Source organism: Hydra viridissima, unplaced genomic scaffold (genome assembly GCF_058129835.1).
Source record: "Hydra viridissima isolate aposymbiotic clone 2 unplaced genomic scaffold, HvirCarnegie_v1 scaffold_14, whole genome shotgun sequence".
Classification (NCBI taxonomy): domain Eukaryota; kingdom Metazoa; phylum Cnidaria; class Hydrozoa; order Anthoathecata; family Hydridae; genus Hydra; species Hydra viridissima.
The window spans coordinates 3,729,560-3,743,177 of record NW_028324313.1 but is presented as its reverse complement, the minus strand read 5'-3'; the positions used below and the strand labels follow the sequence as shown (position 1 = coordinate 3,743,177).

Here is a 13,618-nt window from a genome sequence, read left to right as displayed (position 1 = left end):
TCTTTGAAAGACTTTAATTTGCCAATCTAAACGCAAGCTGATGTCCCGAAGTTTGGCGTGCTTTGCAATTAAATGCTTACTATCTGCATGTTGATGAACTGCCATAAAGGCACATCATTATTTAACTGGATGGTCCGAAAACAGGTGCCAGGTACGTTTGTTGAAATTATTGAGTAACTACTTCCAGATGTTTTGAATTATCGTATCATAGATACTAAAGATAAATTCGATCCAAGCCTCTACGCAAAATCCAGGTCTTTTAACAAAACGTTCCATTGGAAGGTTTTGTTTAAAGACCTGGATTTTATGTAGGTTACATTTACGCTCGTTTCAGGGGAATTCATTAAAAAATAAAAACATTAGCAGTTTTAAACGCATAAATGTCATTCAAACAAAGTTTGAAGTAAGAGCTAATTACTAAATTAAATCTCGTTTTATTCATCTTTTTCAAAAATTTAAGACAAATATTTTTTATGAAAAAACTTAGAGATCGTTAAAAAAAACTTATGAACGGAAGTATACATATGATAAATAGTAGCCTAAAATCATAATACAATTTGAAAAATTCAAAATATCAAAAAAAAAAATTCTTTACTTTCTGAATCAATAGCTAAATCGAGCGAAGAAATTTTGAAAAAACTGGAAATATCAATAAAAATAATCATTAGGCTCATTCCAAAAATATTTTTAATCTGTCGTATGAACTCGTTTATGGTTTACGGATACAGGGTTTGGATTTGAAGGAAATATTATTTAATGCAAGTATTCGCTAATTATATCAATTATAAGAAATGTTTATAAAATGTATATAAATTTATATAAATATATAAAGAGATAAACTTCTGAATATCTATAAAACATAAATAGTTCTAACCTAAGTAATCCCTAAAAAAATCATCCTTCTTCCATCATTCTTGATTTTTTTTTTTTGTTCTTCTGCAATTAGTTAATTGACTTTATCTTAAAAACAACACTTGGATGACATTAACACACACACACACACACACACACACACACACACACACACACACACACACACACACACACACACACACACACACACAGAGATATATATATATATATATATATATATATATATATATATATATATATATATATATATATATATATATATATATATATATATATATATATATATATACATATGCATATACATATATAAACATTAATCTTTTAAGTCAAAATCAAAAGTGGCAATTAAGTCTTTAAGTATCCCAAATATATATGTTTTTTATACTTGGTAGCTTAATAGCTAAATTTCAACTGAATATGAATTGAACTGGATTTTATAATTTCATGATAGCAATATTTGTTAACTCTTTATTCACTAACATTTTTTTTTCCATAGAAAAGACTAACTGCAGAAAATGGACGAAGTCTTAAGTTTACTTGATTCATTTAAAGAAGATGAAAGTTGTTTTGAAATTGATGTTTCATCCTATGACATGGAAGAAATCCCATATACTTTATTTCAATTACCGGTTAACAGACTTAAATCTCTTATTCTAGATCATAATAACTTGATATCATTACCTTTTGAAATAAATAGCTTGATAATGCTAAGAAAGTTAAGTATTGTTGGTAATGAGTTGACTCAAATAAGTCATAGTTTTTCTTCCCTTATATATCTGGAAGAACTAAATTTAAATGAAAATTTGTTAAAAATCCTTCCACCTGATATTGGCAAATTGCAATCTCTTCAAGTGTTCTCTGCAATTGGAAATCAACTAAGAACACTACCACCTAGCATAACACAGCTTTCCATTTTAAAAGAGTTACATCTTGATGAAAATAAAATCTCAATCTTTCCTTCCGGATTCTCTAGCTTAAAATCTTTACGTGTATTAGATGTGCTTAACAACTGCTTAGAAGAACTTCCTTCTGATATTGGAAAAATTGAGACATTGCAGATTTTGAATTGTAATGGTAATTTACTGCAGTCAGTCCCTAAGAGTTTTTCTGATTTGAAATCACTTAAATTTCTTGATCTTGCAAACAATCAAATAGAACAGCTTCCTGAAACACTAGCTTGTGCTGCCATTATTGAAAAACTTTTCTTAGAAAATAATTTATTGAAAGCAGTGCCATTATGGTTTCATGATTTACAAAACTTAGAAGAACTGTCAATACATGATAATGGATTACAAAAGGAACCTTTTAACAGTTTGTTTTGTAGCACCTGCTTAAAATTAAAGAAGTTAGAAGCTGGAGCAAATTTTATGAGTTCATTATCTTCACAATTTGGTTCTTTAAAAAATTTAGAATACTTGCACTTAGGAAGCACAATGAATGAACTTGAACGCAGTAATTTTCAAAATGGAAATTGGATATCTATATTGCCTGATTCATTTTGTGCTCTTACAAAGTTGAAAAAATTGAATGTAAATGAAAATCAAATTTCTTGTCTTCCTTCACAGTTTGGTTCACTTGTTTCCTTAAGTTGTTTAGATTTGGGTCAGAATATGCTTAGAGTGCTTCCACCCTCATTTTGTGATCTTACCAATTTAGAGTTTTTGCAGTTGTCAAAAAATATGTTAATTGAGTTACCTAAAGATTTTGGAAACTTAAAAAATCTCAAAGATCTACGTTTAGATAATAACTGCCTTGAACAATTACCTCTGTCTCTTGAAAACATTTTAGGTCTCCAAAGCTTAGATCTTTTCCACAATAATCTTAAAGAAATACCTTTTTTTATTTTTAAGTTGAAGAATTTAATTCGGTTAGATTTGGACCAAAATTCATTTCAACTTAGCATTGCTGACATACCTAAGATTCTACCAACTGGTAATGTTTAGCTCAATTTTGTTTGTTTCCTAAAAATTTTCAATTGAAATTGATTATTTAAAAATTAACACCTATCAGTGCTAATATTTTTTGTGTTTATAAAGTTGTTACAAATCACAAGTTGCAAATAGTGATTCACTAGTAAAACGAAATTACCAAAATATTTTCTTAATCATTTTTATTGTAAAATATTTTCTTAATCATTTTTATTGTAAAGGAAATATTTAGGTCATTTTGTTTTATTAGTCAACCACTATTTGCATATTCAAGGAATTTTAAGGATATACTTAAGTTTAAATTAATAATCTTCATAGGTAAAGTTCAAAAAAAAAAGTTTAAAGTAATCACATAAAAAAAAAAAGAGTTTCAAAAATTTCAAAAAATAACAATACAAATGAATTGGATTTTTAAGAGATAACTATATGTAAAATAAAGACTTACATGTCATATATATGAATTCATAAGATGATTATAGAGGTTAAGAATGAAGTTAATTTAAGTTAATAATTTGATTTAATAAAATAATGACACTTAATTTAGAATAATAATACCTATTTTATGATGATAGCAATATTTGATTTAGTAATATTTATTTTATGATGATATTTATATCTAATTTCAGAAAACTTCTTTGGGTACAAGTATTCTTTATATTTCTAGTTGTATAATAAATAGTTCTACAAAAATAAATTCAGATTATGTGAAAACAAATTGTAAAGAATTCCGTTTGTTTAAATATTTCTAGGCAGCACCTATCCAAAACGTGATCCTTCTTTAAAAGATAACTGGCGGGGTAAGGGGCGCTATGGAAATCCAAATGAGAATATAAATAGTTTTAATCTTCCTGAAAAAGAGTTGAATGAAATTAATCTTCATTATGATGTTGATTGGAACTTAAATGTTTTGCAAAATGCAATGAAACAAGGGTCAGCAATGTGGAGATCTCATTCAGGTAATATGAAACCTGCTATCAGAAAAAGCATCTTGGTTTTTTTTTTTTTTTTTTCTCTTAAGTTTATACTGAACCAGCTATTTTTATACTGATTGGTGGTTTTATACTGAACCAACTATTTTTATTTTGTATATTTTGTAATGTTTTACCTTTTTATGTGATGAAGGAAAAGGAAAGTTTAAATTATTTATCATATTTTAATATTAAAAATTGTAGTTTGATTTGAATTTTAAAAGACTTTTTTGCTGAAAGTATTTCACATTTTTTAAATTTATTTTTCTTTTTTTAAATTGTCTATTACTTTTAAGATGTTGAACCAAGAAAAATCTTCAACCAAAATAAAGAAGTGAACAACGACGAATGGATTGCTATGAATTTTAATATTCCGTTTGCAAAAAAACCTAAACAAAAAATTTCAAATCCTGATGTAGAGGACTGGGATACAGAAATTGAACAAAATATTAGTTATAGTAATACTATTAAAGTGTGTAGTGAAAAAATGAACTCGGTCTTAATTGATGATTTTCAAAACACAGTAAACCGATATCCGCCAGCTTGCCAAGCATACACTTCGGTTGCTTATTATGACTCTTTCTTATACAAGAAATGTGAAGAAAAGATTAAGGCCACACCTATAAATTCTTTTTCTGTAGTTGACGGCCAATTTGATGACTCCTGACAGAATTGTGCTTGCCAACTTTGAATATATTTTCCACGTCTTTTTTGTCTATTTTGGTTTTTATAATTTTGTTTTAGATTAATTGTCCAAAATTAATGCAATTTTTACAAACTTTCCCTAAGTAAAATACGTAAACTTTTTACATATAAAGTTTTTATCTTATATTTCTATGCATTTCTACTTTCTTTCTTTTAAAAATTTAGAGAAAAAAGTTAGGCTAACCTTGTTTAGTACTGAGCACTCATTATCTATCATTACATTTTTTTGTAAAGTTGGGAGTTTTTAGATATCAATGAAAAATTTATCTCTGTACAAATTTCATTTTAAGGTTTTAGTAAATACAGTCATGCTTTGTGGCGGTATTTACTGAAATGTAACGCTTCAATCGATGTATTGAATACCATGTTTCAAATAACATGCTTTAATTACCTCGAAAGCGCTAAAAGAATTTATTTTAAATCTAATAAAATTTTTCCAGATTTAACGTCAATTTGCAGTAAAGATGTATTTATCACTAAGTTAAGTATTTTTTTCGCCAGACCCTGGTTTGCCAATAGCCAATTTTTAATGCCAAATTTCAAAGTTTTGGCAGTTTTTTATGTTCATTTTCATGAATTAGAGAATAATAAATTTGGTATCACTTTATGCAACATTTTTATTAATTTAGCACATTCTTTATTCATTCATCTGTCAAACACTGGTCACACAATGACCCATTTTAACCACATTGTAACATCGGCAATGCAATGACACATTTCAACCACATCTTAACTTCAATGCTGTTTGTCATTAAAATTTTTTAAAGTTTTTTATTATTGAGTACATCTTTTGTTTTATTTATGAAAATTAATTAAAATAAGAGTATTTCACTAATCCGCTATAATTATGCTTCTTTCCATAATTCAAAAGATATATTTATGCTTCTTTCCATAATTCAAAAGATATATTTATTCTTCTTTCCATAATTCAAAAGATATATTTATGCTTCTTTCCATAATTCAAAAGATATATATTTTTTACAACACTTAAAGGTTTCTAACGGGCATCTTTTAAGTTACATTTGTAAAACTCAAAAACATCCGTTTAATTGACAACTAATTTTTGTAATCTCTGGGTATTATGTAACAGATTCTTTTTACTGCGTACCAATGCTTTTAAATAAAAAGTAAAACAGTTCACGAATTATATTTAATAAATAAATTTGTTCATGAGCGTTTATAACAACAACTTGATTTTAAATGTTGAGCTACAAATTTGCATGCATCATTTTTTAAATTGCTGGCTGCCGACAAACTAGAATAAATTTGCTTCACATTTTCTTTCCGATTTTATGTTAAGTAAGACATCTAGTTAATCATTGACGAAATCTTACCTCATCTGAACATTTACATTTTTACATGTTTAAAAAAAACTTTTTGCAGCTTCAGAAATCTAAAAAAACCATGTGGCGCATAAGTTCACATATACTAACTTGCAAGTCAGCTGTTTAAATTTAAAAGTTAAAATCAGATGAATTTTCGCAGAAGAAATAATAGAAAGAATCGGAGATAACTCAAAGAATCAGAGATAACTCAAAGTATTGGATATAACTCAAAGAGGTCTCCAAAATTAAGAAGCTTAAAACGTATTATAAACGAATATATTTTTAAATGATTATCATCAGATCAAAATCTATTGAACTATTGAAAATTCTTTTTATTTCAGAGTTCAAAAAATATTTAGAGAATATTCAAAACCACTAGCCTTGAAGTACAGAAAACCACTAGCCTAGGGAGACTTGAAGTACAGAAAAATTACTACAAACCAATCATCAAGAACTTTTATAGATTACCACCACCCACACCAAGCTATATTTTAGGGGCCCTTTTAGGCCGGCTTCTGTCTATATTACTACCGTCCATCTCTCCGCCCAAATTGTTCTAAAATTGAACGCCACACAAACTTAGCAGGCTATACGCAATTCATTTTTTAGAACGGTTAAGCAGGCGGTTCCTTATTAATTGCTGTAATATATTTGCTAATATATTGAGCAATAGTTGGAATCTTTAGTTATCTTAAGTGAGAAGCTAATTATTTTCTAATTGGTCAAATTGAAAGATTCATCCCTAATTTGAACATATTTAATTAAAAAGATATTGAAAAAATAGAATTCTATTGTTGTATATGTTCTCCAAAAAATCTTAAAACAAACTCGAAGAGATTTTTTTGAAACACGTCGTGCAATTTTAAGTTTTACAAAATGATAACCCGATTTTTTTCTTTAATTTAATAAGTTAACGAAGTTGAGTTGTGTTTTTTTAAGTGTATATCGTACTTCTTTAGTCATTAGTGCTGTAACTTGTTCCTTTAGCATCCGTTCTAAGTGATAATTAAGTTAAGACCATGATCTCATTTTATAAAATTTTATAACTATTTTCTAAAAATCTCTTCGTCTATTTTGAATTGAGAGCTCCTAATAAATTTGAAATGTTTATCGTTGGAAAATGCATTTTTCCTCTCAATCAAAAGCAGATGGTCTGCGTTATACTTAAAAGTTATTAAACTTTAGGGGAAACCTTCGTATCTATCTTTGGTGAAGTAAACGAGATAACGATGGCCTGACCTGAAAATTTGTTACTAACTCCAATTTTGACGCAAAATCTAGTTTTGACGTCGTTGAAAACGTTGGGTTTGTCACATGTAGTATACAAAATAAGCGGGTTCGTCACCTGCAGGATCCAAACTTAAGCCGTTCAAAGTTACTGAGAGTATCGCCAGCACGTAAACCGGACATCAATCCTGTATTTTTTACATTTTTAATTTTTGAAATTGATCAATTTAAAAAAAAAAAATTATATAGGAAAGTGATCAATATGCTTTTTCATACTTTTCAGTTTTTTACATACGTTTCAGTTAACTCTGTATGCAAAATGAAAAAGCACCAAACAGAATTTTTGAATATAGGTATTGTAAATATTTTGATCTTTTTATTTAGCTTTTTTACCTTCCTGTAAAATAACATAAAACGGAATTGGCCAATTTGCAGATTGACTTATCGATAATTAACTTGGTTGTGTAAACCTCAACATCCTACCAGGTTTTATATAGTATTTAGAGATAATTATGGTATTCCGAGATAGCATTTCTTATAAATAAAAGATACAAAAAAACAAAAAAAACAAAAACCATTTGCACTTTATTATAAATTAAATGTAAACCAGGTTTTATCATAAAAAAAAACTCTTACTCTTTCTACAAAGCATAATTTTTAATTTTTTAATGCTTTAAGTTTTTTTTTGGTTTGATTCTATTTTTTTGCTTCTTGTTTAAACGTTTGTTTATTGTTCTGTCTCCGGGGAGTACAAGTGTATTTTTGTTATGCTGCGCTTTGTTTATTCAGCCTAGTGTTCATCTCAAGTGTGGAAAGGTGCGAACAAACAGAGTTGGTCTTGTGCGGTGTGCAATCACAATCAATTAAATAATGTTATCAAAACGTCGGAAAAAATGGTAAAACGATCCCATCAGTTGCTTGAGCAAATAGAGTTTAGAATTTGCTTATTTTTTCTCGTTATAATGTCAAATAAAGTGTTAACACAATGTTTAACTTATACATGCGAGAAAAATGTGTTTGTATACTTTGAATTAAAACTGTAGCAGCAATCCAAAAAACAAATCCTATATTTGTTTTTCTGCTCTACAAAAAATACTTCAAAAAATGATTTTAAAAGATCTACTACTTATTATTTTATATTTAATACTTCAGGTTCCAGATAAATCTAAGGATCTACTCCTAAATTAATCTTGTGCGTCAGTCTAATAAGATAGCGTTGGGATTATTTGATTCAATAACTTGATATTGAATTGACTTGATTGTAATTAACCTGAATGTAATTTGATAGTAATTAACTTGATTGTGATAAGAACCAAGATGTGATAATCCTTTTTTCCATAGATCTTAAAATAGTTTAGAGAAAAAGATATTTCAGTTTAAAACTGATAAGTATATCTTGTTTTAATGACTAAAGGCGGCTTCTTGTTTTAGAAATTGATCACACTATTTAAGTTTCCGACTGCACAAAGAAGTAGAAGGGCACCGATCTTTAGTAAGCCTTTTTGAGAAAGCTATTTATTAGGAAAAACGCAAACATGGATTTTATCACCGTAAATAGTTCCATAGGGCTGACATTATGTTATCGCATTAAACGTGCTAAACACCTGGTGTGAACTTTTATCTTCTAATTTTAGAAATCTAGACGTGACATTTTCACGTGGTTTTTTTTTATTACCAACCTTCCTAAAAGCTTAAAAAACCTATAAAACATTTCATCAATCTGTTTCTTTCACTTTCAAGTTCAGAAATGATCAGTCACTTATCTAGTTAAATGCACAACAGAGATTTTTTTTAATCCAGAAGAGCACAATGGTGTGATTCATGTAAGTTTCAAGGAAAATCAAATAAATGGCGATACCTTTGCTGTTTTTTATTACTTAAATTCGCTCATGTAATTAGATGCTTACTAAATTATTACTTTAGGGAAAATTTTTAATTTTTTTATAATTATATTTGTTTATTATCAACTTAGTTTCTTAATTTTTTTCTAAAGATTCAGCGAATAGTGATTTTAGCGTTTTAACTGATTAAAAGCATAATTCTTCTTAAAGCTAAAAAATTCATTAAATGAAACTTTGAAATTCGTTGGAATGAAACTGTTGAAATATTCTATTCTTCTTCTTTTATTTATTTATTTCTTCATTTATTTCTTCATTTGTTTCTTCATTTATTTTTTCATTTATTTATTTATTATTATCATTATTGTTGTTGTTGTTGTTATTATTATTATTACTATTGCTATTATTGTTATTGTTATTATTATTATTATTATTATTATTATTATTATTATTATTATTATTATTATTATTATTATTATTATTATTATTATTATTATTTTTATTATTATTATTTTTATTACAATTTTTGTTATTATTTTTGTTGCGTGTTTAGATGCTGCTGAAGAATCGAAAGATATTTTTAAAAATCTTTAGTTTTAATTTTTCCAATTATTAAGTTTTAGTGTATTTAAGTTCAATTGTGATTAAATTTCAAGATCAAATGTTTTATTAGAAGTTTTTCCCTAAATTAGGGATGAACAAGATCTATAAAAGATATATAGATGATCTGTAAAAGTTACAAACATCTGATAATCAAAATAAAGATGTATGGCTTAAAAGAGTCTGATTTATAGAACTATTATTTAGTTTTTCCTACGCCGTCTGAAAATTAGCATTCAACAATTTATTTTACATATTTTATTTATAATAAAAATAACCTAGCATAAAAGGTATTTATATACTTTTTATCGTAGTGATTGCAAAGCATTAAAACACTTTAGAAGGACTATGTTCTTCAGAGGAAAAAAAATCAAACCTCTGCAAAAATATTAACGTAACTTGAAGTCGAAGGTGATGTAATACTCGCGTGAAAGATTAACGCTTAATTTATATAGTGTTTAAAATAAATTCAAAATAAAACGCTATTTACAACGTGAATGTTTATCAAATAAGAATTTAAAAATCCTTCTACGAGATTTTTTATCAATACTCAACTGGCGTAATTAGGAAGACACGCGTATTACGCATAAATATTTTCTATAATGACTTTGTATGATGTCAGGGAAACGCCAATTAAAAATACTTTTGTACTTTTTTTTTTGTACTTGCGTTTGAAGTATGCGTAACTTTTTTTTTTATACGTAATTAACGTTAACGCGCTAATGATGATTAATAATGATTAATTGTACAACAAATTTACGAATTGTACATAAAATTTACGAATTGTACAAAATTTAGGTTGAGTCTAAGTTGTCAAAAAAATAATAAAAAAAGATTAGTTATGGAACGAACAAATGAAACTATGAAACTCTGAGAGAGTAAAACATGATCTCGAACACATCCTACTTTAATCAGCTTTCGCAATCTCGTTTTCTCAAAGATTCCGTTTCTTAGTAAATTGGTAACATGACTCTATCGAATATTTTTAGAACAGATTTTAGAAAGCACTTTTATTTCAGTTGAAAAAAAATATCAATATTGAAACTTAAGATTAAACTTAATGATTAAAGTTTATAATCAAACGACGGTAAGACATCTAAATTAGGCTTTAAATAGTTGGAGTTTATTACGTCATAATAGATTGAACCGAATAATACGATAAGATTTACGTCATAAAATACGACTTGAAGTAATACTTTGAACCAGTGAGGTTGATATTTTACATCGGTAAGGTTAATATTTTGGACCGGTGAGGTTAAAAAACGGTTAATCAAAATGACAATAAAAAGCCCGTTTAGAAATCGCTTAAACAGTTCTGCAATAAAGTAATACACTAATATTCTTTTTTCGTTAAGTTTCAGTTCTAGAGTTCGAGAAATAACGTTTTCCTGAAAAAATTTTAAAACAAACATTTAGGGCAAGGTTGTAAATATTTTTCGTTAATCTTTTCTTTTCATTTATGGATATTAAACGTACCGTTTAATTAACAATGAAAAAGACGTCCGGCAAAGAAAGAAAAATTTTGAAAGGTCCTCAGACAGTTACCATATCTTTTTTTAGTTATATATTGAGATAATTTGTCATTGATTTCGAGAAACGTCTTTGACGTCACAAATATTTTAAATTCCGCTTTTTTTACTGCCACTTTTTAAATAAACTTCATTTATTCTAATTTCTTAGCAAATGCCAACTTGGTAAGCATTAACTTTACAATGACATATTAATCATCTTGTTCAATTCATTCTAAATTTTATTGTTGCAGTTTTTTCTCTCGCCAGTTGGCACATCTAAAGGCAATGTTTTTGTCTGAAAATGACGTAAGACAAGTTAACATACATCCGCTAATGCCTGATTGATGAGTCAAGAGACACTTTAGATAAAAGGATGAGTTTGTCACTCAGAGAAGCAAAAAGGAAAAATGATTGAGTAGCACTCAGTTTTTCTGGCAATGAGAGTTTTTTTTTTTAATGGTTTTAAAACTTTGGCTGAAATGATGGTTTCAAATTTAACTATTTTATTAACTGTTGAGGTTCCGACAAAATCCATACAAAGTTGATAAAACGAATCTGTAAATGTTTGGTGAAAACCTCGCGTGGCAGGAAGTTTTGTGAAAATTGAATTTTTTTATTTCTTTTAGTTAGAAGGCTATTAAAAAAAATTACTAATATGGATTTTCATCGCAACTATAACCTTGTTGAAGACGCTGGTCTGCAGAAACTTGAAGCAAGTCAAAGGAAATCATCGACGGAGAAAAAGTTAGGTAGGCGTTGAAGTTTTTTCGTATTCTAGCTCATTGTATTTACAAATAGTTTTATCAACGGTGGCTTTATTAATGGGTTTTATTATTTTTTATTTCTTATTTTTTATTTCTTAAACTTCCATTCAATAGAAAATTTATTGAAGACTGCGCAACCACTTCAGACAAATAAAATTACTCGCCAAATAACATTTCCTCAAACAGCGATGGAAGCATCAAAATCAAACGACAGACCTGTAAAACATTTACAAGACGATGACTTTATAGAATCAGCAGGTTTGCGAAGGACTTCATTGAGCTCAAAAAAGTCTACTGCGGAAAAGTTATTAGAGCAATCTCTTAACACCGCATCTAATATTACGGAAGACGAAAAAAATGATTCCCTTCTCAAAAGAACTCCTGAGAAAGTTTCAAACGAATCTCCAGAAATCAGTAAGAAGTTGCTTTTTAAAGTTGTTTTTTAGAATTACTAATGTGTGTGTGTGTGTGTGTGTGTGTGTGTGTGTGTGTGTGTGTGTGTGTGTGTGTGTGTGTGTGTGTGTGTGTGTGTGTGTGTATATATATGTGTATATATGTATATTAGAAAAAAAACAAAAAGCTGCCACGTCGCCGACATCTGACGATGAACTACTCGAAAATAAAAGTGCTCAGGAAGGTAATTCTTCTAGAGAGCGCTCACAAAATCTTTCTATGTATCGTCTTAAGAACATCGACCCTCCTACTGCAACTATAGGGAACCGAATTTCCAGCAGAACCCAAAACTTGTTTAGGCAGTATGAAGTCGATATTGGAAACAGCAAAGCCGATCAGCTTAAAAAAGAGACAACAAAAGAGTTGCGTGAAATTCGTTTACAATACCAGAATAGCATAATCGAGAATGAGCGTGAAATTGAAGCAGCCAGGAGGGAAAGAATGGAAGCAGAGCGCATCATTAGATTTTCATCGAATCCATCAGTTTTTGCTATGTAGTAAAAACTTTGATATCGTCTTAAACCTATTTTTATCCCTCTATATTATCTCTTTGTAAAAATTCATATTTTATATATTTTTGTATAAATTTAAGCCTTAAATATTTGTATAAACTTGTATATTTCTAATATCATTATTTTTGGTACACACTTGCATTTTATATCGTCGAATGGTTTTAAGCGGAATAAAGCACGTGGCTTTCATGTGATTTTCGATGTACTTCGATTTATATGAAAAATATAAATAAAGTTAATTTTAAAGCGAAAAAATGAAAATTATAAAAATATTTTCATGGCGCTGTTAATTCAAGTTTTAAGTTTTAAGTGAAAAGTTATAAAGATGAAAAAAATATTTTAACTCATTTTAAATCAATGATATATTATATATGCTAGAAGTCTAATTTGCAGGATTTTATTGGACGAAAAGAGAAGCCGCTTTTTTTGTTTACAAATTGAATCCGCCATTTGTAATAAGGGCAAAAGCTATATCCGACGTGCGAAATAAAAGTTAAAAATGCATGTTTTTGCCCGAATTAGAAATGGCTTCCACGGCTTCACTTTTCGGATCGAAGCTAGACATCTAGTATATATAATATATCATTGTTTTAAATATATATATGTCAAGTTGAAAAAGATGGTAAAAAGTATCTTTTGCAAATTAGTTTCACTTCGACAACACAATCCAGTTCCAGAAGTTATGAATCCGACTCCAGAATAAATTTAGCACTCAAACATCCTGACATACTTTTTTATATATATAAATATCTATATATATAGATCTATATAAATTATCTATATACATAGATCTATTAAGAAACATTCTTTTAACAAGAAGATATAAATTTTATTTTATTTACTTTTCAAGTTACAAGCATTTAAAGTAAAAAAAAAGCATAATAACAAGGAGCTTGTATACTACAAATAATTTT

The 13,618-nt window shown here is 28.0% G+C and overlaps 2 protein-coding genes across 3 annotated transcripts; both read left to right on the top strand.

Moving 5' to 3' along the window:
* Positions 1 to 289: 289 nt before the first annotated feature.
* LOC145193294 (uncharacterized) lies at positions 290 to 4,528 on the top strand. Of its 2 annotated transcripts, none has more exons than XM_090072183.1 (4): positions 290 to 403; positions 1,370 to 2,805; positions 3,551 to 3,757; positions 4,066 to 4,528. In XM_090072183.1, the coding sequence occupies exons 2-4, from the start codon at positions 1,389 to 1,391 to the stop codon at positions 4,434 to 4,436; spliced, it is 1,995 nt and encodes a 664-aa protein (XP_089928309.1). In that variant the 5' UTR covers positions 290 to 403; positions 1,370 to 1,388; the 3' UTR covers positions 4,437 to 4,528. The 2 variants fall into 2 exon arrangements, with proteins under 2 accessions (XP_089928309.1, XP_089928310.1); XM_090072184.1 differs by lacking the exon at positions 290 to 403 and adding an exon at positions 530 to 762.
* Positions 4,529 to 8,725: 4,197 nt separating this feature from the next.
* On the top strand, positions 8,726 to 12,837 carry LOC149878894 (uncharacterized). Its single transcript, XM_090072182.1, has 4 exons — positions 8,726 to 8,849; positions 11,602 to 11,724; positions 11,854 to 12,153; positions 12,305 to 12,837. The coding sequence occupies exons 2-4, from the start codon at positions 11,631 to 11,633 to the stop codon at positions 12,688 to 12,690; spliced, it is 780 nt and encodes a 259-aa protein (XP_089928308.1). The 5' UTR covers positions 8,726 to 8,849; positions 11,602 to 11,630; the 3' UTR covers positions 12,691 to 12,837.
* Positions 12,838 to 13,618: the final 781 nt, after the last annotated feature.